Source organism: Dendrobium catenatum, unplaced genomic scaffold (assembly GCF_001605985.2).
Source record: "Dendrobium catenatum unplaced genomic scaffold, ASM160598v2 fragScaff_scaffold_716, whole genome shotgun sequence".
NCBI lineage: Eukaryota > Viridiplantae > Streptophyta > Magnoliopsida > Asparagales > Orchidaceae > Dendrobium > Dendrobium catenatum.
The window spans coordinates 24,168,629-24,194,461 of record NW_021319178.1 but is presented as its reverse complement, the minus strand read 5'-3'; the positions used below and the strand labels follow the sequence as shown (position 1 = coordinate 24,194,461).

Here is a 25,833-nt window from a genome sequence, read left to right as displayed (position 1 = left end):
AAAGCTTTTCAATACATGTATAATTGTTGTTGTTTACATGGTATCAGAGCAGCTTTAAGCCCCACTACTATCCTTATCTATAGTAAGAAGTTTTGCATCTTAGCATGAATCCTAAAAATTCCTCTGCTGCAAGCAGTTGTACCAATGTTTCTCCTCTCATCGATTGTGCTACGATCCCTCCATAGCTTAAGTTTTTAATGTCCACCATTAAAAATATCGTCATTGTTCACCTAAAACCAAATAATCATCTTACTTGGTGGTCTCAAGTGTTTAAAGTGCTTTGCGCAAATGGATTTGATGAATATCTCGATGGTAGAGTTCGTTGCCCTTCTCGATAGATATTGAATGAAATCGATGAAGTTCTTCTCAATCCTCTCTTTTCTACCTGGATACTTGTTGACCAAAATCTTGCAGCTGCATTGTTCACCACAGTTTCCTCCTCCTTACTGCCATACATACTGAACCTTGACTCTTGCATTGAATTTTGGCAATGATTGGTAAAAGACTTCAATCTATAAATTAGTCTCACATTATTCATCTGAAAAATGAGCTACATCATATTTCCATGAATAACAAAACTATGCAATAGTTTTTATGAGAAATTAACTTAAGGTACATACCATCAATGTCGCAGGTTGTACCCTAGATCCCAAAGATATTATTCTATATATTCTTAGTGGGTTGCCTTCTTCCTATCAATCATTCAAAAAAGTGATTCGCACAATCTCCAACCTCTACATTTGGATGATTTTTATTCATTATTATTCAGTGAAGAGACTAATAATATGAACAAATTAGCTTGTGAACTTCAACCAGTCTAGATTTCTGAATCTTTAGTTGTTCTCGCTACTTCTCGTTCCGGGGTACTGCTCATCCAACATTTGCTCACAATAACAGGGGTCATCAATTTTGTAATAGACAATCTATCCCAATATCTACTGTCGGTCATAACCTTTTACCCACTCCTCATCGTAATCTCTCTCTCTCTCTCTCTCTCTCTCTCTCTCTCTCTCCTCTACTTTGTGTTCCTAAGTTTTCTCATAACCTCCTTTCAGTACACAATTTAAATGTTGATAATGCATGTACTATTTCTTTTAACTCTCATGGCTATAATATCAAGGTTCATAAGACAAATCATTTGATTCTTTTGGGAACTTGTCGTGATGGTCTTTATCCTCTCACCATGCTTCCTTCCAACTCTTCATCCACTACTGCTGCTACAATGTTCGTCTCCACATTCACTTCATCTAACGTTTGGCATTGTCGCCTAGGACATCATCATCAAGTTGTGTAATCTACCATAGCTAATCAAACTCCGTCTTTATGTATTTTAGTTTCTAAAAATGTTTGTCATTCATCAAGTTGCTAAAAGACATATATTGTCTTTTTCTAGTTCTACTAAAAAATGTACTCCGTTTGAACTTATTGTCTCTGATGTATAGGGTCCTTCACCGATTCCATCTCTTAATAGATATCATTATTATGTCTTATTTATGGATGAGTTTTCTCATTTTTCTTGGATTTATCCAATGTTAAGTAAATATGAAATGTTTTCTAAATTTTAACTATTCAAAGCTATGGTAGAAAAATAATTCTCTAAACATATTAAAGTATTTCTCCCAGATGGTAGTAGTGAATATGCTAGCTCTTCCTTTCAACATTTCTTATCTATAACTAGAATTATCACCAATTTAGTTGTCCTTATACATTAGAATAAAATGGTCTAGCAGAACGTAAACATCGCTGTCTAATTAAAAATGGACACACTCTTCTTCTCCAAGCTAACTTAATTACCTTTTTCATTTTGTGTTGATGTTGTTCTAACAGCTACTTATCTTATAAATCATCTTCTAACATCCACTACAAAATATTTCTCCCCTTATCATCTATTTTATAAGCACTTCCATCTTACTCTCACTTAAATATATTTGGATTCCTTTGGTATATGTGGCTTCAACATTTTGTTGCACATAAATTCTCTCCAAAATCAGCTTCTTGTGTCTTCCTTGGATATAGTTCTACTCATAAAGGCTATTGTTGTTATCATCTCTACCTACATAAAATTCTTATATCTCAGCATGTTCAATTTCATGAGGATATTTTCCCAATTCTCATTTCAACTTCCTCCAAGTCGTTAGTTAACTCCACTAACCTTAACATTTCTCCTCTCACTCTTGTTCCTTACCCATCACCCAACCTCTAGCAAACATCTCAAGCCCCACTAGATTTGCCGCGATAACCTTCTCAACCACCTCAAAATGCTAAACTTTCCCATACCTCCTCTCTTTTCGAAGTTCTAGCTCCACCTTCCAATTCTCCATCATCAGTTCACTCCTTTACACCTCAACATTTGCACCCTATGGTAACTCATCTTCAAATAGGTTCTTTAAAACTCGAGCATATCTTTAATTTATAGCATCATGTTTCACCCATTCATAATCCTACCTGATATTTTACTGTTGTTAAACTTAAGTGCTGGCATGATGCAATGCTTACTAAGTTTCAAGCACTTCAATCTCAGAGTATTTGGGTTCTCGTTCCCCCACCATCTGATCAAAATATTTTAGGTTGTAAATAGATTTATAAAACCAAATTCAATTTATATGGTTCTATTTCATGATATAAAGCTCGATTGGTTGCTCAAGGTTACAGTCAAGAATACAATATCGACTATGCAGGGACTTGTAGTCCGGTTGCAAAACTGCCTACCATTCGCATATTTATCTACACAACGGTTTATAGACAATGGTCTATTAATTACACAACTCAATGTTTCTAATGTTTTCTTACATGGTGACTTGAAGGAAACAATATACATGCAACAACCGTAAGGATTTAGGATTCTCAACATTCCAACTTTGTATGTCGTCTCCATATATAAAGCTATCTATTGCTTTAAACAATCACCTCATCTGTGGTTCGCTGAGCTCACATCTCATTTACAAACTCTTGGGTTTTCTCACAGTGATGTAGATCCTTCATTACTTATTTACAATCACAATTCAAATCTTATTATCTAATTGTGTACGTAAATGACATAGACTCTTAACATGTAATAATGATTCTATTATTACAGCACTGCTCACCAATCTTAAACAACATTTTACATATTCACAACCTTGGAAATTTAACTCAATTTTTGGGTATTCAAGCCGTTTCCACCTCATCTAGCTTACACCTTAATCAGACAAAATACGCAGGAGAAATTCTTCATCTTACTGAACTCGAAATCTATAAGTCTGTAGTTACTCCTTTTCCACTTAATATTTCCGCGGATTCTACTGCTATCTCTTTATTTGAAAATCTAAAATTGTATCGTCATTTGGTTGGCTCTTTACAACATTTAACCATCACTCTGCCGGACATTTCATTTGCTGTCAACAAATTATGACAATACTTGCTTTGGTATCTTCAAGGTACATTGGAATTCGGTTTGCCTATCAATTATGCATCATCTACCTTACGTGTCTGCAGTAATTCTGACTGGACCATGATCCTCTCAATAGAAAGTCTACAACAAGTTATTGTCTATTTTTTGAGGTACACTTATTTCTTGGTTGTTAAAAAGCAGTCTACAGTTGCTCGTTCCTCAATCGAAACTGAATATCGAGCTATAGCTACCACTGCCACTAATTTTGTTTGGATAAGACATCTTTTAGCTGATTTTCGATTTCTAATATCACAACCCAAGCCATTATATTGTGATAATGTTTCAGTTATTTCACTTTATCATAATCCTACTTTTAATGCTCAGACTAAACATATCTAGGTGGATTATCATTCCATTAGAGATTGCATAAAAACTCAAGTGATCACTGTTCACCATATCATCACCCATGATCAGATTGTAGATATATTCACTAAAGTGATTCCTAAGCTATGGTTCTCTACCCTTCGTGCCAAACTAATAGTCTCTCTAATCCCATTAGCTTATGAGGGTCTGTTAACGAACCCGAGCAAGCTGAACAAGACGCAGTTCACAATCTCTGGCGCCACTCCAGCACTCCTTTTGTAGTTGTCACCACTCTCTCTAATGATTAAATCCTCACCATTCAGCTCCAAATAACTCTGCTTATAACCTTTACTCTACTTATATATATACCAAGCACAACTTTTGTAAAGAAGTATGAATATACAATAGTATTTCCTTTTACTCTTTCCTGTTCTCCGTTCTCTATTTTCTGTAAACCTTTTCAATGCCGGTATAGTTGATGTTGTTTACACATGTAGAGTGTCATTTTACTTATGCAAGCTCTTGTAGCATTATTAAGCATAATCTTTGGGATCAATTGATTTCTTTCTCAAATCATAACAGCCTTCTATGGTTAGCGGTGAGTAATTTCAATTGTCTTCTAAATTACAATGAAAGAGAATGTGATACTTTGCCCAATCATTCTGATTTGGTGGATTTTTCTTTCGTTATTATGGACTATGGGTTTATAGATGCTAGATTTGAGGTTTGTCCCTTTATCTAGAATAGTAACTAGATGTAGGAAAGGCTTGATTGAGTATTTTACTATATTTCATGGCTTAATTTGACAGGATACACTAAAGCTGAACATCTTAACAGAGCTTCTCTTGATCGTCCTCTTTTGGTTCATATTTTGAATAATAATTTTAAGGGCCAGTTCCTTTCATATTTTAGAATATGTGGCTGCTTCGTTATTATATCTTAAATTCTATTCAAGCTAATTGGAATGTTTTCATTTTTGTCAGCCAATTTCATTTTTGAATAAAAAAATGAAAGTCTCTTTCCTAAACAAAAGAGAAAAATATATTTTCAAGAAAAAAAAAACTCTTAAAAAAAAAAAGAGAGAACAAAATATCTTTAATAGACATTGACACCTACTAAGGCACCAAAAAGGTGCCCGTAATGTGCGCCAAGGCGTTGGACAGGCCACCAGCACTATTGCTGGCACCGGATGGTCGGTCGGCCCAACTAGCCTAGCCTAATCCAGGTCCAATTTCGGGCTCTAACAAGTCTATTCCAGCCATTTTGGGGCCCTTTGACCATTTTTCAGCATTATGAACTTCATTTTGGCATTTAAAATTCCAAAGGAGCCTCTATGAACAAATTCAAGCAAGTTTAAAGATTTTGGTGAATTTTTTTAATATTTGTTGCTCTAATCAATGCACCAACTTTATAGAACTTGGTAATTAAAATTAAGGTGGTTTTATTTGGTTTATGGCTCTGAAAAGAGGTTCATTCTGACATCTAGGGAGTGATCGATTATAATTATTATAATTTTATATCACAATAGTTTTTGAAGAATTGTAATATATTTTCGGATGCAATAAGCTCTATATCCGAAAATAGGAGGTTAAATGCTATATTTATAAAAAAATAAGCAAGAGTTGGCACAAATTTCAAAGTAAATTGGAATTATAAACTTATGAAATTCAATTCAATATCATATGAACCCCAATCTCAACAAATTCATGGTTGAACTGAATGAGATGAACTCAACAGAACTAAAGGTGGTCCAATCGGCCCAAATGAGCCCAAATAAACATTTGAAATATGATTGACAACATCAAACATTAATTCAGTGATCTCCAAATTAGACATGCTTATGGTCAAATAGAGCGGCTCGACGAAACGAATCAAACGAGCACAAGATCACTCAATTATGACATCATTAGGGTACTTGGAGGCTAAATTAACGTTTTATGATCAATTGAATCAATATGGACTATACGATAGAGTGTTTTCGATTATAGTTCAAATTGCAAAATGTCAATCCCAAAAAACTTATAAATAGGGAGTAAAAAGAATTAGAAAGCCCTCTTGTATCACTGTCGACGACCATCATTAGCTACTACCACTGACAACCATGCACCATCGCCACTGATGATCACTATTAGTAATCACCACCATTCCCAAAATTTTTATAAGATTACTCTGCTGTTGGGTATAGCTGCCTGCTTGTGGACACTTGCCATTAGTGAAATCAAGTCTTATTATTGGGTCTTAACTGTCTCTTTGTGGATATTGAATTTCTTTAATCTCTCTCAAGAAAAATCAGAAGTCTTTTTAATCCCCCACTTCTTCAACACTGAAGAAAGAACGATTCTTGCATCCCTTACTATATAGTGAATTTTTCTATTGGGTCAGAACCCGTGATCTTTTCCTTTTCCCAAATTTTTACGTAAAAAAATTTAGATCTAGCTATTTTTATATGTGTGTGCTGAATTTTTATACTACACAAAAACGTAAAATAAAACACTCTATCAACTCAAAATTGCTAGTACTCAACAAGAGTAGATTAATGTCCAAATTAATGATATCCTTCCGTATTTTTAGAAGTTCAGATTTTTCAAAGACATTTTATCTTACTCGTGATATGCAGCCATGGTTGGTATGGGTGGCATCCTAAGCCAAGAAAACCACGTTGTTGTCCTCTTTAACAAAAGATCAAATGATGCAAAGTAATATATTTTGTAGTCATTCAATCGTTAAGTGTTGAAGGCATTATAACTTAAAGAGTTTGTCCTTAGTTTTAATGCTTATAAACACTTAGAGGAACCTAAACCACATACAAGCTAATTGGGTTGGATTTTTCATTATATCGCTCATTTGTATTGAAATATAAACTTGGGTGGAGAATAAGCCAACATATGCTTTATTTAGAGACTTTAATATTATCTTAGAGCTTTAAATACCTTATTTTAGCATGATTAAAGATGATTAGTCTTTATATCTTTATTTTCGAATCATTAGCCTTGAGCATCTAGATATATAGGTCCGTATGATCATTACAAACCTTATTTTTTAATGATTATTTGTTATTGTATAAGGTGAAGCAACTGTATATGCCTGAGTTACCACTTACAGATTTGTCATCTCCAACCTATATTTTGATGGCGTAATAGGCCACTTTTTAAATGCAAGATCATAAGATATCTAAGACTTCGTTTCAAACAGTTTTTTTTAATTACTTTTTAAAGTAGTTTTTTTTTAAATTTCAAATTCAAAAAAAAATTTATGCTGAAAAGCTATTTTATAAAATAAAATATAAAAAACTGTCCCAAATGAAATCTAAGATTTGCCCAATAATACACATTCAAATGTTGCAGGCTAGAATATATGCAGCGATAGAGTTAGAATTTTATGTTCCAGCGCTGTACTGATATCCAGCACACAAATAGGGAATTCAGAAAAACAATTTTTTTTTTCTTGGAAAACCCTGTAAAAGGGAAAAACCACACATGCCTAGTTAAAATGATTCCACTAGTGTCTAAATAGATTACAAATGGATGATTAATCATCGAAATTAAGGACGATTAAATTACAATAGTCAACCGTCGGGTTGAAATCTAGAGACGAACGGAGATTAGATGGAGGTTCGATGACATTTGTTGGTCCGACAGAAATCTGGTGTCAGTCGATGGCTGAACGGAAGTTCGTCTTCAATTGGCGCCTGAACGGAAGTTTGACTTCAGCTGGCGGCCGGACAGATGTCTAGCGTTAGTCAGTGGCTTGACAGAAATCTATCGTTGGTCGATCGGTGGCTAGGAGGAAATCTAGCGATGCTTGAGGAGGAGTTTGGTGACAATAGAACTATAGTTTCTCTATCTTCATTCTCTTATTTTCTTGAGTCCCCTTCCATGAGGAATGAATGGTCTATTTATAATTTTATATAAGTGCATTGCTAGTAAATAGGAGGGCGATCAAGGGTAAGTTGGAAGTGGTTTGAATGAATGACCAATATTCATCACCTAGACATTTGAAGGTCTTAATGATATTAGAATTTGTTGATCTTGTGCTTGTTGGGTTATTCTCATCAAGCCGCTCAATTTAATTATAAGCATGTCACGTTTGGAAATTGTTTGAACATTCAATTTATGACTAGAACTTTCCAAATGCGTGTCGGTTTTTTATTTGGACCCATTTGGGCTCGGATTGAGTCGAATTTTGTGTCGTTGGGTTCATATTTTCGAGACGTTCAATTTGATTGTAAGTTTGCTGAAGTCGAAGTTCAGATAGTTCCAATTTTAATTTTGATGGTTTTCCATTTGATTTTGCATCGAGATTTGTGCCCGTTCAAGATAAATTTTTGATGAGATATCACATATATGTGATTTAACATGAGTGATAACAAAGGAAGAAGAGACGATGAATAGTGACAATAGGTAATGTCAGTTTAGTGAGGTTGCAGATTATGAGTTTTCTTATATTTAGGATTAATCCTATGTTGATGAAATTTAAATTCATAAATAATAAACATTCTAGAATATTCTAAATCTCCTACCCAAATATTTTTCATTTAATTTACTTCAAATAGAAAATAAAAGAAGAAAATCCTCACATTTTTTATTTCAAACTAATAATTTTTGCAACCAAACACTGTAAACAAACCCTTAGTCATTTTCCAGTAGATTTCTATTTCTAACTACAACCAAAAAAGGTGCCCTATTTGTTTTACAAATAAATATTTATTGGGAAGACCTTATATTTTCCACCCCTCATTAATCCTTGGAGCTCATTTGGTATTTCTAGTTAGAAGTTATATTCTTAAAATAGGTAAGATTTTCTAAATTTGATTTAATGAATATAATTAAAATTAATATCAATTTTAAAAGTTACAATACTTTAAAAATTAAAATTTATTTTTGCATTGAAAATAAATGAAATGAAATAATCATTTCAAGAATTATTATTATTATTTATAAAGAATCATATGAGGCCTTATTAAAAATATTGGGGACTTTCTTGTAAATCTTCGGCAGATAAAAATATAGCTCCTTTGGTGTGGTACTTTTCCACTCTTTTAAAACTATTACATGCTAAATATCTGTTTCATTATATATCAAATATGGAAAGAAAGGAACAATCAGAGATTTGGGTTTGATATACAAAGTAGCTCTTTCTTGCTGATCGGTATTAAAAGAGTGGTATTCGAGAAAGTATTAAAGTGGAAAAATTCGATCAATTTGCTGGAAAAGCTTTGATATGGCAGGCGTTATCTCGTCCCGTTTACTTGACTGTTGGATTTGTTGGACTGGACGATGATGAAGCTCCATTTGCTAGTTTATGATTGACTGCCCCCTTGAATGGTATTCAGGCAACCGGGGATTAATGTCTGTCAATCATTCTGATTTATTTATGAGTCATGGTTTTATAGTTTTGGAGCATTTTTTTTTTTTGGATTTTGGCTGTGATTTTGTGCTCTTTTGAGCATTTGCCCTCTCTTTTTTGATGGGCCTTTTTGTTTTCTTACAATTTTGTAATCTCTTTGTTATTAATATACGGGCTTTGCCCAAATTTCCAAAAAATAAAAATAAAAATCTAGCTCCTTTGGTGTGGTCGCCTTACATAAATGGGTGCGCTCATTTGGTCCGCTGACTGCCCATGGGCTCTCTCCAACGCCGCCCATCAACCCAAGTTGCCCAGATGTTTACACGTGGCCCCACTCCACAAACGGATGCAAACCTATTTATATTCTCCTCTTAATTCCCTGCTTTCTCGTCCGCAGCTCCCTCATCTCTCTCTCTCTCTCTTTCTCTTTCTCTCTGTACACTGCAAGCCGAACTCGAAACCCTAGAGCACCGAAGCCTCGGATTCTTTGATGCCATTAACCTTGAGAACATCAATTATTGGATCACTTCCAGCTGTAATTTGCCGGAGGGGTCCCGCGCTGTCTTTGATCCTCTAAAGGCGCCAGATCCCCGTGGTGATCGATGGCAGGTAGCGTCTCTTCCGTTTATCTACAGGTAATTGAAGATGTCATCAGTAAGGTCCGGGATGAGTTTATCAATTCTGGCGCCGGAGAGACTGTCCTCGGCGAGCTTCAGACGGTAATTTATTTTCTATCCGATCTGAGCGATTCCTAGGATTTTTATTTGGTTAATTGGTTATGTGGCTGCGATATGCTAACTTCGGGAATCTCAGATATGGGAGGCGAGGATGATGCATTGCGGGGTTATATCGCCTAACATGGAACGGCCTTCGCTTCAGAAGCAGACTGGCCCGATTACCCCAGTGCATGACCTTAATGTCCCGCCCGTGGAGGAGTATGAGACCCCCACAGCCGAGATGCTCTTCCCGCCTGTAAAATTTACTATTATTTGCCTCTTTTGATTGGAGAAAAGTTGTTTTAGTTTTGTTTTCTGATGATTTATTTGTGTTTCGTGGGTTAACGGATATAGACTCCTTTGCAAACCCCGGTGCCACAAACCCCATTGCCACAAACCCCAATTCAAACTCCATTGCCTGGACTAGATCAGATGTATAATATACCTACAGGACCCTCTGATTATGCTCTGGTTAGTGATAGCAGGAATGGTGGTGATATGAAACCTGGAAGGCCAAGTCCGTACATGGTACAGCAGTCTGATCCTTCTATTTTCATTTATGAAAACTTCATTGAAATCTGGATGTTATGCTGAATGTTTTATTTTAGATCTACTGAAAAATGAAAATGTTGCTGCAAGGATACATTCTTTTTACTGAGGGTGTTTGATAAGAGAAAATTATGTTGATGAATTTAGACATGAAGAAATGTGTTCATATGTCTGCATTACTATGTATTACTATATAACTAATGAGGTATTATCTTCATTCGTGCAGCCACCCCCATCTCCTTGGATGAATCAGAGGCCTTTAGGAGTTGATGTCAATGTGGGTATGTATCATATTATACTTAAACTTGCATCATATATCATGATATCAATGATATGCTTGTCTATCATGAATTTATGGTTTTTTCACTATGGGATACTATAGCTTATGTTGAGGGTCGTGAAGACATTGATAGGGGAGCTCCTCATCAGCCAATGACCCAGGTAGTTCTTTTTTTCATTTTATTGACAATTTAAATTCTAAATATAAATTATTTATTTGTTGAATGCCATACATTGCTCTTTTAACTCTTCTTCAGAAGCATACATATTTTGAGGTGTTATCTTGCTTTTGTTTGGTGTTTACTGTCGTGAATTGTTTCCCTACTTTTCTAATTATAGATCTTAAACATTTATTTAAGCTCCCTTCATCAATATTCTGATAGACATTCTCAGAATATTATATTATAAGTTTCAGTGAGTACTTCATGGCATCTGTTTGACTTTTGGGTTTGTATGTGTAGGATTTTTTCATGATATCTGCTGGGAAGCGCAAAAGAGATGATTATGCTTCTCATTTGGCACCAGGAGGTTATATGCCACAGCAAGATGGTAGTGGAGATGTAGAAATAGAGTTTGCTCTACAAAAGGTTGGTCTCTTCTCAAATTGTCAAAACGATGCAAATTTTTTACTCGTGTTCATATGTTGTGAATATCTACTTGCTTTAGATGTGTTGTAACTAAACTGTCATAAATTACTTTTTTTGGAGAAAACCAAAGACATCAATTGAGTTAATCTAGCATACAACAAAATGAATTTACACACAAATATTTCAGAAAACAATAAACACAATCATAGAGAGAAGAACACCATGATTTAAATGTTTTGATCAATAAAGACAGGCATCTACGTGGCGAGTCACAAATAAATCCATAGTAAAATCTACAAGGAGTTTAAATTTAGAGGAATAACATGACAGATCAAATCAAATCCACTCTCGTAAAACTAATAAGGTGTAAAGAAGATCTCATTGAATTTGGAGCTATCTTCCTTAAAAAGAAAGCCAAATAAAAGAAAAAAAAAGTTATCACCAAATCTCTAGGAGCACAAAAGCAATGTATCTCCCTCTTTAATCAAATTTTAAATGAAAAGAATCACATTTTTTCCTCTCCCTCTCATCAATCAATTGCTAGGATGTCTTAAAATTTCCACCCTCAGATTTTTTGGAGCAATTTATTTTATGGGTTTTATAATAAATAGTTGTGCATTGCAACAAATCATCCCTGTTACACATTTATTTAAGTTTTTCTAGTATTGGTATTGAGTTTTAGTTAGGTAATTATAATATTTCCGTTAAGGCTATTTGACATAACCCCAACATTTCTTTTTTATATCAAAATTTTCATATAAAAGGGAATAATGTAGACAATTAAGTCATGCTCAAATCATCAAATCCTACTCACCGAAGGCCCTAAAGGGCATCAACAACCATACAAACCAATCTAGTCCAAGCTTTGCTTGAATTTGGTAAGCATGTTGGTATTATTGTGCTTTTGTAGATATTTCTAAACTAAAAGCCCAACATCTTGAACCATAGCTCTGACTAAGTGATACCATACATTAATATGCTTGTGATGTAAACTACTAGGAGTTACGTTCAAAATTAAAAAGAGAATTGTTAAAGTTGCTTTTATAATTTTATGGTACCATACATTAATATGCTTGGTTCTCTCAAGTTATATCTGATCTTTTGGTAAGTGAAGGGCACTCAGATTATCATAACAAATAAGAGTTGCTTTAATTCAAAACCAAGTCTTCAAGGCCTTTCAATGGAATAACCTTAATAGTTGTTGAAAGTTGCATATTATACCCTTTATTGGGCAAAGTAGCTGTAGATTGAAGACAAGTATTCAAATTGATCTCACATCAAGTTAGACTGGAGACATACTTAGCTTGATATCTCCTCCTATCAAGATCACTATTATAATCGGATTATGAAAATTACAAAGCATTGCAGTTAGATTTGTCTCAATCATATATCAAATCATAATTATTAGTGCCTCTAAGTTATCTCAAAATTTATTTTGCTACTTCCCATTGAGCCCTAGGCCTTCCCAGGTGTTTTCTCAAACTTTAATGGCATGTGAAATGCACAAATACACAACATACCATTACATGATGCTTCTAATTGAGTTAGCATATGTCACTGTAGTGATATACTTCTCTTTAGGTGATTGAGGAGAAAAAGTTGCAGGAAAACAAAACTGACAAGTAAATGGAGAAGTGATAGATTCTGTTGTGTGCAAACAATTCTTTTTATACTTTCTCAATGCATCTCTATTGTGTTAGAAGTAAATTGTTTTCTGTTTTATTATTTTTTTTGTTGCACCAAAATCTTTCATTTTAAATATTACTCTTAAATCATCTCTTACATTTTGGATATTGGATATGTTTTCAGCATATCATCAACGTATAGGAGTATATATACAAAAGATCCATTTGTAAGCTACTTGTGATGCATGCAATTGGCAAACGGGCTTCTACAAACCCATGAGTAATCAATAAATTATCAAATTTCCTTTAGCATTGTTTGGGAGACTTCATGCCATAGAAAGACTTAATTCAATTGACACATTTGTTCTTCATTCTGGCAACTTAAAACCTAGGTTGTTTTGTTGCATATGAATCTTCTCATAAAAATCAGCATTGACCAAATTTTCTTTATATTTATTTATTTTAATTCCACGTTCCTCACTATAATGATTGCTATAGACGTAAAAATAGAACCATGCTTAAAAACTTGCAAAAAGCCTACAAAGTACATACGTTTCTAGAAATGTATGTACTTTGTAGTCTTTTTGCATGTTTTTAAGCATGGTTCTATTTTTACTCCTATAGCTATTAGGCTACTATAGTTAATTGTGTTTTGTATTTGATGTTATCTTCATTCTGAATTCTTTATCTGTGCTTGAATATTCATTTGCAACCAACACTAGTACTCAATTAAATACAAATTGTCCGAGTAGTGGTCAGTGCTTAGTAATGGGACGGTCTTTACTTTGTTACTATGTACTCAGTGGCATGAGCCCATGTCGTTATAAAGATGACTACATGCATTGACTTTATGTGAATTCCCTCGTCTACCTTGTGTATTGCTATGTTCATGAGTTTATTTATTTTAGTTAAAACACCTGTAAGGAGTTGACTTGGATCCCAAGTTTCATTCTTTTGCAAACATCCCAACTCTTTTATCTTAGCTATGCTTCACTATCTTGATTCTCTTTTGTTAATAGCTTAATAAAAATGGATTTTCTCTTGATCATCAGTAGACTCTACAATGCTCAAAGAATAAGTAACCATTTGAAAATGAGATAGTTCCTTATAATCGGATCCATGAGGTGTTTTAATTTATTTATTTTTTTGTTTTCATATAAGTAGTAAAGTCAAAATAAGCCTTAAGGCGTTTTGAGGCATTAGACTCAAAATCAAAAAAATTGTGTAAAGTCAAAATAAAAGTTAAAAAGTGATTTATTATATAATATCCAAATAATATGTTAAAGGATGACATATTAAGTTTCTATTGAACTATGAAGTAATAAATTTACATACATATGAAAAAAAAAATCATATACTATGTAATGTGTTAAGTGATAAATTATGTGAAATATAATTGAAATCAAAATATTATACGAATAAAATAACATAAAATATATGAATTGCATAAAAATCTCATATAACATCAAGTTCAACTCTAATTTTTTTCTTTCTTAGTTGCCTACTCATCTACGTTTAATTTTTAATGAAAGTTGAAATAATTGATAATAACTCAGAAATCATCTGTACTATCTTTACGAAGAGGGATTTTTATTTGAGTCACTGTCATAATAAATTAGTCTCTTTTTTGCCTCATCCCATAGGTTCCAATACCTCTCAATTTGATTCTTCTTCGTTTATTTCAGTCATCTTTATCTAAGATAATACTCCAAAATTTTAAGAGGAGTTGGTTGTGGCATGCAACTTTCTAGTGATCCCTGCGATGGCTATGACGGTGGTGGTTATGGTGAAGGCAGTGGGTTGGAAGTCGAGGCAATTGAGAGGAAGTTGCTGCGGCGTGGGGTTGCAAGAAGGCATACTTTTTTGGGGCTTTTGTATATGATTTATGTAAGTTTTAAATAAAAAAAACATAAATAGAGTGAGACATATGTCTCATGCTAGCGAGGTGATGCGCTCCTCAAGGCGGGCCTCAAGCCTCTCCTCAAGCCATTTTTTACCGGAATTGCGCGGTGGCGGGCCTCATATTGCGCAATTTTAAACAATATTGTTAAGTGACTTCATATTGTGCATAATTCCAATTTTTCTTACATATCCTGTCACTTCTCTCAGGAATTTATTTTTTTATTTTTTTGGGGGTTAGAAGAGCTATCAAATTAGACCTGCCTTCTGGGATTGCAAGGAGATGGCTTGTTGACCCATTGGAGACCTAGTGTTTAATGACTTGTAGGGTTGAGAATTGGCATCTAGGTTTGTACCATGAGATAACACTTTCGCTTATTGCTTGATTCCTATATAGAGGGCATGCGAGAAATATAAAACACAATGAAAAATGCAAAGGAATTTGCATTTGCATGGTTAAATACTTCAACTTTAATAATCATCAATAGAGTTGTTAGTATAAGCTTATAGTTGGCGCTCTACAGCTATTGCCCAAGTTATAGGGACAAAAATAAATCTATTGAGACTTGTTTACTCAAGCGCACTAGATCAACTACCAACTCCTAAGGTTGTCAAAAATTGAATCGACCTGAAAATTTGGGGTTTGGATTCACCCGTTTAACCAACGGGTCGGGTCTAAAAATTCGACTTATTTAATAAATGTGTCGGGTTCGGGTCAACCCACCAATATGAAATTAACCTAATTTTAATCTTGATCGGATCGATTTACAGATTTGGCCAAACAAGCACATTGACAATCATCCGATTTATGGTTTTTGCCGAAGAAGTGCGCCGAATCTAGTTTCGTTCACGCCTTTGCTATAAATCAGTTCGATCTAGTACAAGAAGCACACGGTCTGTCTTTGATTTATAGATTTTGCCTCAGAAGCGTGCGAAATCTAAAATCCCGCTTGGGATTCAATTTCGTTTGCAAATTGTGACATTGCCGTTTGCGATTCGAGCCAACCACCAGCGGATCAACGGGCGAAGTACATGATTTGGCAAAAGAAGCGGGTTGTGCATATGAAATTATCAATTTTTTTTATAAAAAATAGGTTGGCGGGTCGTGTCGGGTTGACCCTAACCCGAATCGGGTTGGGTTTAGTTGACTCGTTTTCCTAATTGGGCATGGTTTGAGTTGGGTCAATTGATAGCTGGTTATTTTCATGTTGGACCCGAACCCGCCTTGAAATCCCATTTTGACACCCCTACCATTCCTATGTCGATTTTCATCATATTTGCCAACTACATATAGCTGTCAACTCTCTTATTCTTAGCTCTTTTCTTCCCTTTTCTATGTTGACTCAATTTCTTGGGATATAACTGATATGCCTTAGAAGTAAAAACAACAAATAAAGGAGAAGAAAAGCATAGGAACACAAAAATATGGTTGATTTTCTTATTTCTCCTTGAATAAAAAAAGCATGATACAATTGATTTACAATTTGAGAGGTAGATCAGCTCTCATACAAACCCTAAATGTTGCTAAAATCACAACAAGCACTAGGAAAATAAACTCAACCATATCATGCCTAAACCATAGACAAACTCCCCCTTAAATAGCCCTAGAATACAATAACACAATTAGAATCTTCTTAATCAGCATAAAAATAATTTATGAAATATTCCTAAATAAATAGAACCTTCCTAATCAACATAAAATAATTTAGGAAACCTTCATAAATAATTAAACATGATTGAAAAAATCTTCCTAAACAATTAAACATGAATTAGTAAACCTTACTAAATATCATAAACACTATTACGAAACTTTTCTAAACTATTCCCACTTAATTAAGATAATTCCTAAATAAATTTTTTTAATTAGGAATTTTCCTAAACAACTCTCTCTTGATTAGGAACCTTTCTAAATGGCTTTCCCTTCCAGGCTCCCCCCCCCAACCCCCCCAAACAAAAAAAAACACCTTGTCCTCAAGATGGATCGGAGTAAACTTCTGCTAGGAAGGGAATTATTTGCCTTGTGATTTTGGTGAGCTGCTAGATCCTCTTCTAAAATTTAGCTCATTAATGCTAAGCTACTAATTATTCAGTTCATATTTTGAAATTAATTAGGTTCATTCCCTCTTCCCTTGGCCCTTCGGTTTCCCCCACCTGGTTCCTTTTCCCGTGGCTGGTTCCTTCCCCCTTGATTGCCTGTTTCGGTTCCTGTGGCATCCGTTCCTTCCCCCCTTGTGGCTGCCTGTTCTGGTTCCCCTCGCCGTCCGTTGCTTCCCCCTTGGCTGCCTTTTTCAGTTTTCTGTGTGGCTTTTCGGGTGCTGTTTCTGGACTGATTGCTGGCCTTCCATTTCCCCTTACCTGGTTGGTTTGGTTGGAGGTGGCTTTGGGATGTTTAGCTACCTCTTATCTCCTATATATATTTGATGTTTTGTAATAGAAAAGTGTGTGCGTTATAATGTGATTTTTGGAAGCTAAAAAACCTGATGTTTTTTGTTGGAAATGCTTGCGAGCTTGTTCCATTCTTTTCTCTTCTTCTTGGGAAAGCTTGCGAGCTTGTCATCTCCTTCGTCTCGGCTTCTTACCTCTTTCTTCTCTCCGCAAGTTTGACGCCACTTGTATCTTTCTTCTCAACCAAGGAATGCAAGTTTAGGAGTTTATTTCATAAGTTTGTAAGCGTCATTTTATTTCTATGAAAGTTGTATTTTGTTTCGTCTAATTGTTGTATTTTGTTATTTTAGGGTATTTTGGAAGGTGTCATAGTTTGTTTATAATTTGGCAATCTTTCGATTGCATCAATTTGGTATTAGAGCCTAGGTTTGCATTTTCTTAGGTTTGTTTTTTTAGTGTTTAAAAAAAATGGAAAATTATTTACCTTGTGATTTTGGTGAGCTGCTAGGTCCTCTTCTAAAATTCAATTCATTAATGCTAAGCTACTACTTATTCAGCTCATAATTTGAAATTAATTGGGTTCATTCCCCCTTCCCTTGGCCCTTCAGTTTCCCCCACCTGGTTCCTTTTCCCATGGCTGGTTCCTTCCCCCTTGATTGCCTGTTCCGGTTCCCTGTGGTGTCCATTCCTTGCTCACCCCCACCCCCCTTATGGCTGCCTGTTCCAGTTCCCTTGGCCGTCTGTTCCTTCCCCCGTGGCTGCCTTTTCCAGTTTTCTGTGTGGCTTTTCGGGTGCTGTTTCTGGACTAATTGCTGGCCTTCCATTTCCCCTTACCTGATTGGTTTGGTTGGAGGTGGCTTTGGGTTGTTTAGCTACCTCTTATCTCCAATATATATTTGATGTTTTGTAATAGAAAAAAATATGTTATGTGAGGTATTTTTGGAACTAAACCTGCGGGTTTCTTCGTGGAAAAACTTGCTAGCTTGTTCCATTCTTTTCTCTTCTTCTTGGGAAAGCTTGCGAGCTTGTTCTCTCCTTCATCTCGGCTTGTTACATCTTTCTTCTCTCTGCAAGTTCAACGCCACTTGTATCTTTCTTCTTAACAAAGGAATGCAAGTTTAGAAGTTTATTTCATAAGTTTGTAAGCGTCATTTTATTTCTATGAAAGTTGTATTTTGTTTCGTTTAATTATTGTATTTTGTTATTTTGGGGTATTTTGGAAGGTGTCCTAGTTTGTTTGTAATTTGGCAATCTTTCGATTGCAACACAATGTAAACAGAAGGCCATACGAAATGGGTAAAAGATTTGTCACATGTAGCCACCACATCTCTATACACTTCAAGAACATATTTTGGATTAAGATCTTTCCATTTATTCAAGTCACGGAGGTTATAAGAATTTATCTCAAACCATGGATCATTTTGTCCAAGATCATGAGGAATTGCTCTAAAAACCTTTTGTGGAACCTTCTTGTGACCATGAATGGGTTTGATCTTCTTAGGGTCATGCATCAGCACTGCCATAGCGAAGTCTCTTTGGATTCTTAACTCAAGTTTTGGAAATAGCATACTGAGAGAGAAAGATGAGTAAAAATGAACATTGTAAGTGTTGAATATATGATACTCGCTTCCTTCGAGATACTAAAATTTTCAAACATTTTCTTCTCCCTCGAGAAGCAATGATGTACCCAACGTAGCCTTTGACACCATAGGAAGTCACACCCTCCAATAATGAAGTCATCTTGCTGAGAATACCAGTGGTGGTGTTATTTACTATGTTATCAGTCTTGATTTTTTTATTTAAGCTTGAGGGGTCAAGATGGAATCTCCTTTCTTCAATGCTTACTATATTCAGTATAGAAGGCAATCCATCAGTCCAAATTACTCCACTAGCATTGAGATAGTAGAGTTGACTGAAAAGAGTAGTTGAGTACCAAGAAGGAAGACTCTTGTCCTGTAACATGGGTGTTTTCTAATCTTCAATCTGTGCTTCCCAATTGCCATGGTCAATAATGGCTTCATGCATAATATTTGCAGCAGCATTTTCAACAGAACCACAAAATCTGGTGTAAAGCCTGTGATGGGTTCTTCCAGTGGTAAATTTTTTTTTGTGGACATGCCCATGAAAAATCAAATGTAACACTATGAATTGCTTGGGCAAGAATAGTCATCGAAGCTGCAACAGTTGCTCCTATGGATGATCCAGGATCTGAAGGTTTTGGTGTTTCATTTTGATTTAGCTCATCAAAAGGCCCATGCTTTATAATTTCGTCCCACTCATCCTTACTGGAAATCCTTTTGCATTTTCAGATATTATGAAACAAGGGCATTCAAAAACATGAATATCAGGTGTCTCTTGACAACCTATTGCGAATGTCACTGGAGGTCGTTCATTTGCCGTTCTTGATGTAAAAGCACTCCACGGATATCATCTTGTAGAATTATTCTGGAGTTGGAATGATTCCCAGAAACTTTAGAGCTCCCACCTACAGAGTTTGCGCATGTAAAAAATAGAGTGATTCTACTGGTGTCTTTATCGAATTGAATAAAGTGAATGTAAAAACTGCAACTGGATAGCTAATTTGTTCATAATTATGGGGTATGACTGGTGAAATCTGCCAGCCCATTATTTTGAGGTTAGGGTCAGGGTTACCATCATAGATAGTCCATGCTCTTGGATCTGAAGCATGATAAGTAGATTTTTCCCCATCGAGGTTCCAATCCAAAGATTCAATACCAGGTTTTCTACTCCCTCTAGGAATTTGTGCACTTCTTGGAGACAGTACAGTATAATACCTCTTACCACTTGGTCGTGAAATGAAAACCTCAACAAATCCATCACCATTAGTAGAAGCTTCAATGTCGGGCTGATAAAAAATTTTGACAATGCCACACCGCAGAGGAGCATTAATATCATCCTCAAGAAGCCCATTCTTCTTCAAAATTCTGATGAAGCGTGTTTTCTCAAAATTGTAATTGTAAATTAAGAAGAACCATTGTCTAATTCCTGGATCCTTGGTTCTTAGCCCCAGCAGATATTGTTTCTACACCTTATGAAGTACCTCTTGGCGAAGTGCCAAAGAATACTTGCTTGAATTTGCACATAAACCATATATAAGCTCAGGATAATTTTTGTCCCATTCTTCCAATGTAATTGGTGAGAAGTCCCCATCTTCTTCTTCTTCCAAACTTTGTAGCTCCACCAAAACTTCCTCTCCTTCACCCTTTCCCCTCAGAATTGGCTTCAAAGATGGCATCTTCTCTTCTTCCCTCAAAATTTCTATCTCACGATCCTCTCTCATCGAACTCCTCCTGTAGATCTATTTTTCCTTAGATTCGGCCACAAGAACGATCAAATCTTGGTTAGGTTTAGCAATCGGAACCACCAATGGAGTTTTGGATTGCATCCCATGAGCTTCCTTAACATTTCCTCCACCCTTCCCAATCGGTTTTCCATAGATGAAAATCTCCCTTCAATGGCTGAGAATTTCTTCTCCACCTTGGATTTGACTTGTTCCATCTTACATCTCAACGCCTCCACCTTCTTTGTTGCCATAGGTCCCAAAAAATTGTTATGATACCAATTTGATATGCTTTCAAAGTAAAAATAACAAATAAAAAAGAAGAACAACACAGGAACACAAGTATAAGGTTGATTTTCTTATTTCTAAAGCAAGATACAATTAATCTACTATTTGAGAGATAGATCAACTCTCCCATAGACGTTGCTAGGATCTCACAACAAGCATTAGGAAAATAAACTCAGCCATATCATGCCTAAATCATAGACAAACTCCCCCTTAAATAGCCATAGAATACAATAATATAATTAAAACCTTCATAATCAGCATAACATAATTTAAGAAATATTTTTAAATAAATAGAACATTCTTAATCAACATAAACATAATTTATGAAACCTTTCCAAATAATTAAACATGATTTAGGAAAGCTTCATGAACAATTAAACATGAATTAGGAAACCTTCCTAAATAATTAAATACTTCATAAATAGCATAAACATAATTAAAAAACTTTCCTAAATAGCTCCCCATTGATTAGAAACATTCCTAAATAATTTTCCTTAATTAGGAACTTTCCTAATTAACTCACTCTTAATTAGGAACCTTTCTACACAACCCCTCTCCACCTTCCTGGTTGTGGGCCCCCCAGCATATCAATAACAATGATAAGATGTATTCTGTAAAAATATGTGAAACATCAACTATATATATCATGGTATTGGGCTGACATGATGATAAAGTGGAAAGGAAATGAAAATGCGATGGTAAAACAAGAAAACATGGCAATATCAAAGTCATATGTATCATAAAATAATGGTGATAAATGATGCATTTGGGTGTTATTAGCCATTGCCATTACATGATTATTCACTTAGCCAATTCCTTGTAAGGTGTGCCTGAAGGCCCTCTAGCCTCTCAATTAGAGAGTTGGCGCCCTTATAACATCAATAACTATCATTCTATGAGCTTGTTTCCACTTGGGTGTGCCAACCTTTTACGATATAGTTCATAAAAAATCTTTAAGCTAACACCATTTTCTTATAATCAAACAATGCCGTCGTGTTTTAAATTTCATGCATGTAATGAAAAGTGGTTTGTTATGCTATGATAATAATAAAGTGGCATTTAAAAGGTAACCATAATATATAATGATAAAATAAAATGCAGAATTAGGGGTTCATAGCTTCCACCCCAAATGTTGACATGAAGGTCTAGTGTCAGTCACTTGCTTCAAGTCATCGGCCCTCACAACAATTGTTTTCACATGACAAAAACTTAAAAGAACCTATAAAATTCTCTATTTAAATTTAGCGAACTTGTTCTAAAATTTGCTAACATTAGGCCACAAATTTGAGTCATCTATTGGACAAGGAAAATTGAGTTTGATGCATGTTTATTGGGATTTGAGACATGAACAATATTGTAAATGTCTGCCATTGGCAACAGTAGTAGTAGTTGGTAAGAGACAAGTCCTAAACTACCATAGTAATAAAAATGCCCTATTTGTTGTGACTAGATTGTCCAAATCTCTTAATGTTTGCATATGATTTGCTTTCAAGAACAATTTGTCTACAACATAAAATGGAAATCTTGGTGCTTGAGGTCCGAATATTTCTTTTGCCTATCTTGTGTTATGAGTAACTGTTGGATCAGCTAAATCTTGTTGATCGTTTCATCCACCAAATCTAATCCAATGACTTCATCGTCTTCTATCAAAGAAAAGTGTTAACTAATCACCTACAAAATCAAGGCAACTTATTCTCAATAAATCCTCCAACATTGAATCAGCTTCTTCATTTGCTTGTCAATTTAGGGTGAAATGTTGCATTGATATTAAAGCACATCTCCATGATATCTTGAAGTTGTCACCATATTGATGATGTGAACCATCTTTGTTCATTGTTATTATTCTTAGCCTCATATAAAGTCTAATGATGTTGACGGAAGTCCTCACTAGTTGGTTAACGATCATGTTTTGATGGATTGGAGAGAAGCAGCACTTTTGGCAAATTGATTGACAATGACTTAAGTGATGTTGTGATAGTTCCATGTCCTTGACATTCTCACTAAGAAGTCCACAACAACATCTTCCCACATTTATTGTGGTTTCATTAGGGTTCGAAGTAGTCCTTTTTGCTTTTGATGTTCCACATTGATCACTTGTTTTATGAGACACTGGGTAGCATGATCAGTGGCATCTCTCTTCATTCTTAATCACCAAAAGCGAGTTTTCCAATCTAGGTTTTTGGTGGTTTGATGCACCACTTGTAAGATGTTGTCCTTCAATGTTATTGGCACACAAAATCTTCCACAAAATGGGAACATGCCTTGCTCGTTAACATGAAAATCCAGCCATGGAAGTCATCATTACTTCACTATTAGCTTGTTGCATTATGTCGATAAAAAAACCATTAGTCTTTTGTCCATCAGCTAATCTCTTCTCCCATGCTAGCATGTCAGTTATATTGGGTCAACAAGTGTTGGGTAGTGTTAACTTTTTGTTGAGGGCATAAGCTTCAATATTTATCTTATCGAAATGATATTGGATCTACAAGTCATAAGTGGTGAGAAGTTTCATCTATATTTTCTTTTGGAAGTTGAGCTCCTACATGTAGAAATATTTTAAATACTTGTGATTGGCAAGGAGCACTACTTGCATGTCATACAAGTAGTGTCACCACATCTCCAAGGTAAAGATGATGGTCGCTAGGTATAGATCATTTGTCATATTGTTCCTTCATTTAGCTGTCGGAAAGTATAGACAACTACCTTTAAGTGATGCATAAGTACACATTTGATTCCTTGTAATGTGGCGTCACTATATGTTTGAAACCCTGCTCACGCATCAAGTAGTGCAAGTACTGACGCCATCTTAATTCAACGCTTGGATTTTAGGCAGCAATGATCAACACACTCAATCTTGAGCAGCTTCTAAGTGAGTCAGGTCAAAGGCACCGCCTTTTGCGAGAAGGCAAGAATGAACCATCGTTAATAATCGACATATCCAAATAAATTGTAGGCTTCTATCATATTATGTGGTTTAGGCTAGTTAATGATTACAATAACTTTCTGTCAATAGAGATGCCTTCGACGATATTCACATGCTCCAAAGAAGAGATGCAGTTAAGCCAAAAAATAGCACTTAGTAAGCTTGGCACATAATTGATGTTCTTTGATTCTTTAAGACTTTTGCCTAAATGTGTGTAATGTGCCATCAAGTTATGATAGTAGACTAGTATGTCTTCTAGGAATACAAGGACAAATCCATTTAAATATTGCCAGAATACACCATTCATGCTATTTATCTAGGTATCGAGAGCATTTATCAAATTGAATGGCACCACCAGGAATTTATTGTATTTGTTATGTTTGAAACTCTATTTTTAAAATGATAACTTGATCTCCAAAATCTTAAGTCGAACTTCAAAAACACTTTAGCACCTTTTAGTTGCCCAAAATATTTCTCTCTTCTTACTAGAGGGTACTTATTCTTAACCACTACCTTATTGAGTCCCTGGTAGTTAATGCTGAAATGAAAGTTAGCTACTTTGTTTCTTCTTGAATTGCAACGTGTCCCAAAGGAGAAATGTTTAGTTGAGTGAAGTTCATATCTAGAAAGTCCTAAAGTTGTCGCCTTAATTCATATTACTCAGTTAATATCAATTGGTACGCTAGTTTCAAGATGGGCATCACATTTGGGACGAAAACTGTCATGCACTTGAAGTTCCGATTTGGTTACATCATTGTTAGACTAGTGGGAAAGATATTTGGGTACCTACAGATCATTGGCGCCCATCCTGTCAGCATTAATGCTGAGATCATATTGATGCACTAAGTATGCCTGTCACCCCTTCTTGACATGTCCCGTTTCCTTGATCGCTAGGAAGGGAAGAGGAAAACATGGTTGATGCTGCCAATTTTTTAATCATTGATGTCTAAATTCGACCATTCTCTCTCTACAGTCTATAGAGGCTTAGTTTTTGTTAGCCAATCATTCCCAATATATGCCAAATTTAGTTATGGGAATGAAATAGAGAATAACATGAATGCTATCTTCATGAAACAATTCAGCATGAGCACACATAGTCATCAGCATGCTATCTCTTGTCGACAACAAGACTAATAACTTGGTTTCTATCGCTTGAGTACTAAGTTTCATAGCTTGAGTACTAAGTTTCATATCTTGGTTTATTGTCTTCAAAATGGAGTGTTGACCCTAGTCATGGGTTTGAAGTGATTATTGACTCAACTTAGTTTCTATAAATGTGAACATGGGTTTCTCATTACAAAAGAATTTATTTCTAACTATGGTTTCTCTTGAACTTAAGGGAATTTGACTTTTAACAGGACACAATAGAGAAAAAGGATTCATTTAGCCGACCCCACGCAGTGGGATAAAGGCTTGATGTTGTTGTTGTATGGTTTATCTTGAACTTCCTAGCAGTTGATAAAATATGCTCGAGATCGGGTAATAATGTTTCACTTGGTGGCATGGTTACTCCCGTTGGCTTGATTTCTCATTTGTTTAACTACTTTACTTTGCTGGTTGATTTGGCACCAAAAGCTCCTCCTAATGGGCAGTTGCTTGTGCAATGGACAAAAACCTAGTGGCGTTGCTATGTGGTAGCAAGACACTACCCACCATTTTTCCTGCAGTTGGAGCAAATTGTCAGCCTCATTGCCTGTCTTTGGAGGGGGGTACTATTGATCACTTCAACCAGTAATCTACCTCTTGTTCTTGTTGTGTTGTGTTTGGGTCATCTTTTCATTCTCTTTTAACATTGCCCTAACCACCAAGTCTTCATAGTCTTTGAGATGCATGCTACCAATTATTGCTGGAGTGGATTTCATAATCAGTTTTTTGAAATGACCAATTGATCCTCTGTCATCACCATTCGAAAAATTTTACTAAGTGAGCTCCACAAACCTTCTTTCATAATCAACAATTGTTATGTCATGCTAGTTTTGTCAAGTCAACTACTCTGCCATCATGATGGGGACATCAATGCATGGAAAGTTTATCATAGAAGGGGCTGTAGATCAACGGCTATGATTGAGTCGTTATATTATTAGTTGTTATGTGTGTTGTGTGTGATTTAATTTAGTTTGTGAATTTTTTCTTAATGTTATGTTGTAAGCCCAAGGGCATTTGTGAACTTTTCCGTAATGTTATGTTGTAAGCCCAACGACA

The 25,833-nt window shown here is 35.3% G+C and overlaps 1 protein-coding gene across 1 annotated transcript in view; it reads left to right on the top strand.

Annotated features, from left to right (window-relative positions):
• Positions 1-9,454: 9,454 nt before the first annotated feature.
• The window catches only part of LOC110108067 (transcription initiation factor IIA large subunit), a 42,764-nt gene continuing 26,385 nt past the window's right edge, over positions 9,455-25,833 (top strand). Inside the window, exons 1-6 of the mRNA XM_020838578.2 lie at positions 9,455-9,798; positions 9,893-10,051; positions 10,150-10,323; positions 10,571-10,625; positions 10,727-10,785; positions 11,085-11,210. Coding sequence (XP_020694237.1) covers positions 9,682-9,798; positions 9,893-10,051; positions 10,150-10,323; positions 10,571-10,625; positions 10,727-10,785; positions 11,085-11,210 — 690 coding nt within the window. The 5' untranslated portion in view covers positions 9,455-9,681. The remainder of the gene's footprint in view (positions 9,799-9,892; positions 10,052-10,149; positions 10,324-10,570; positions 10,626-10,726; positions 10,786-11,084; positions 11,211-25,833) is intronic.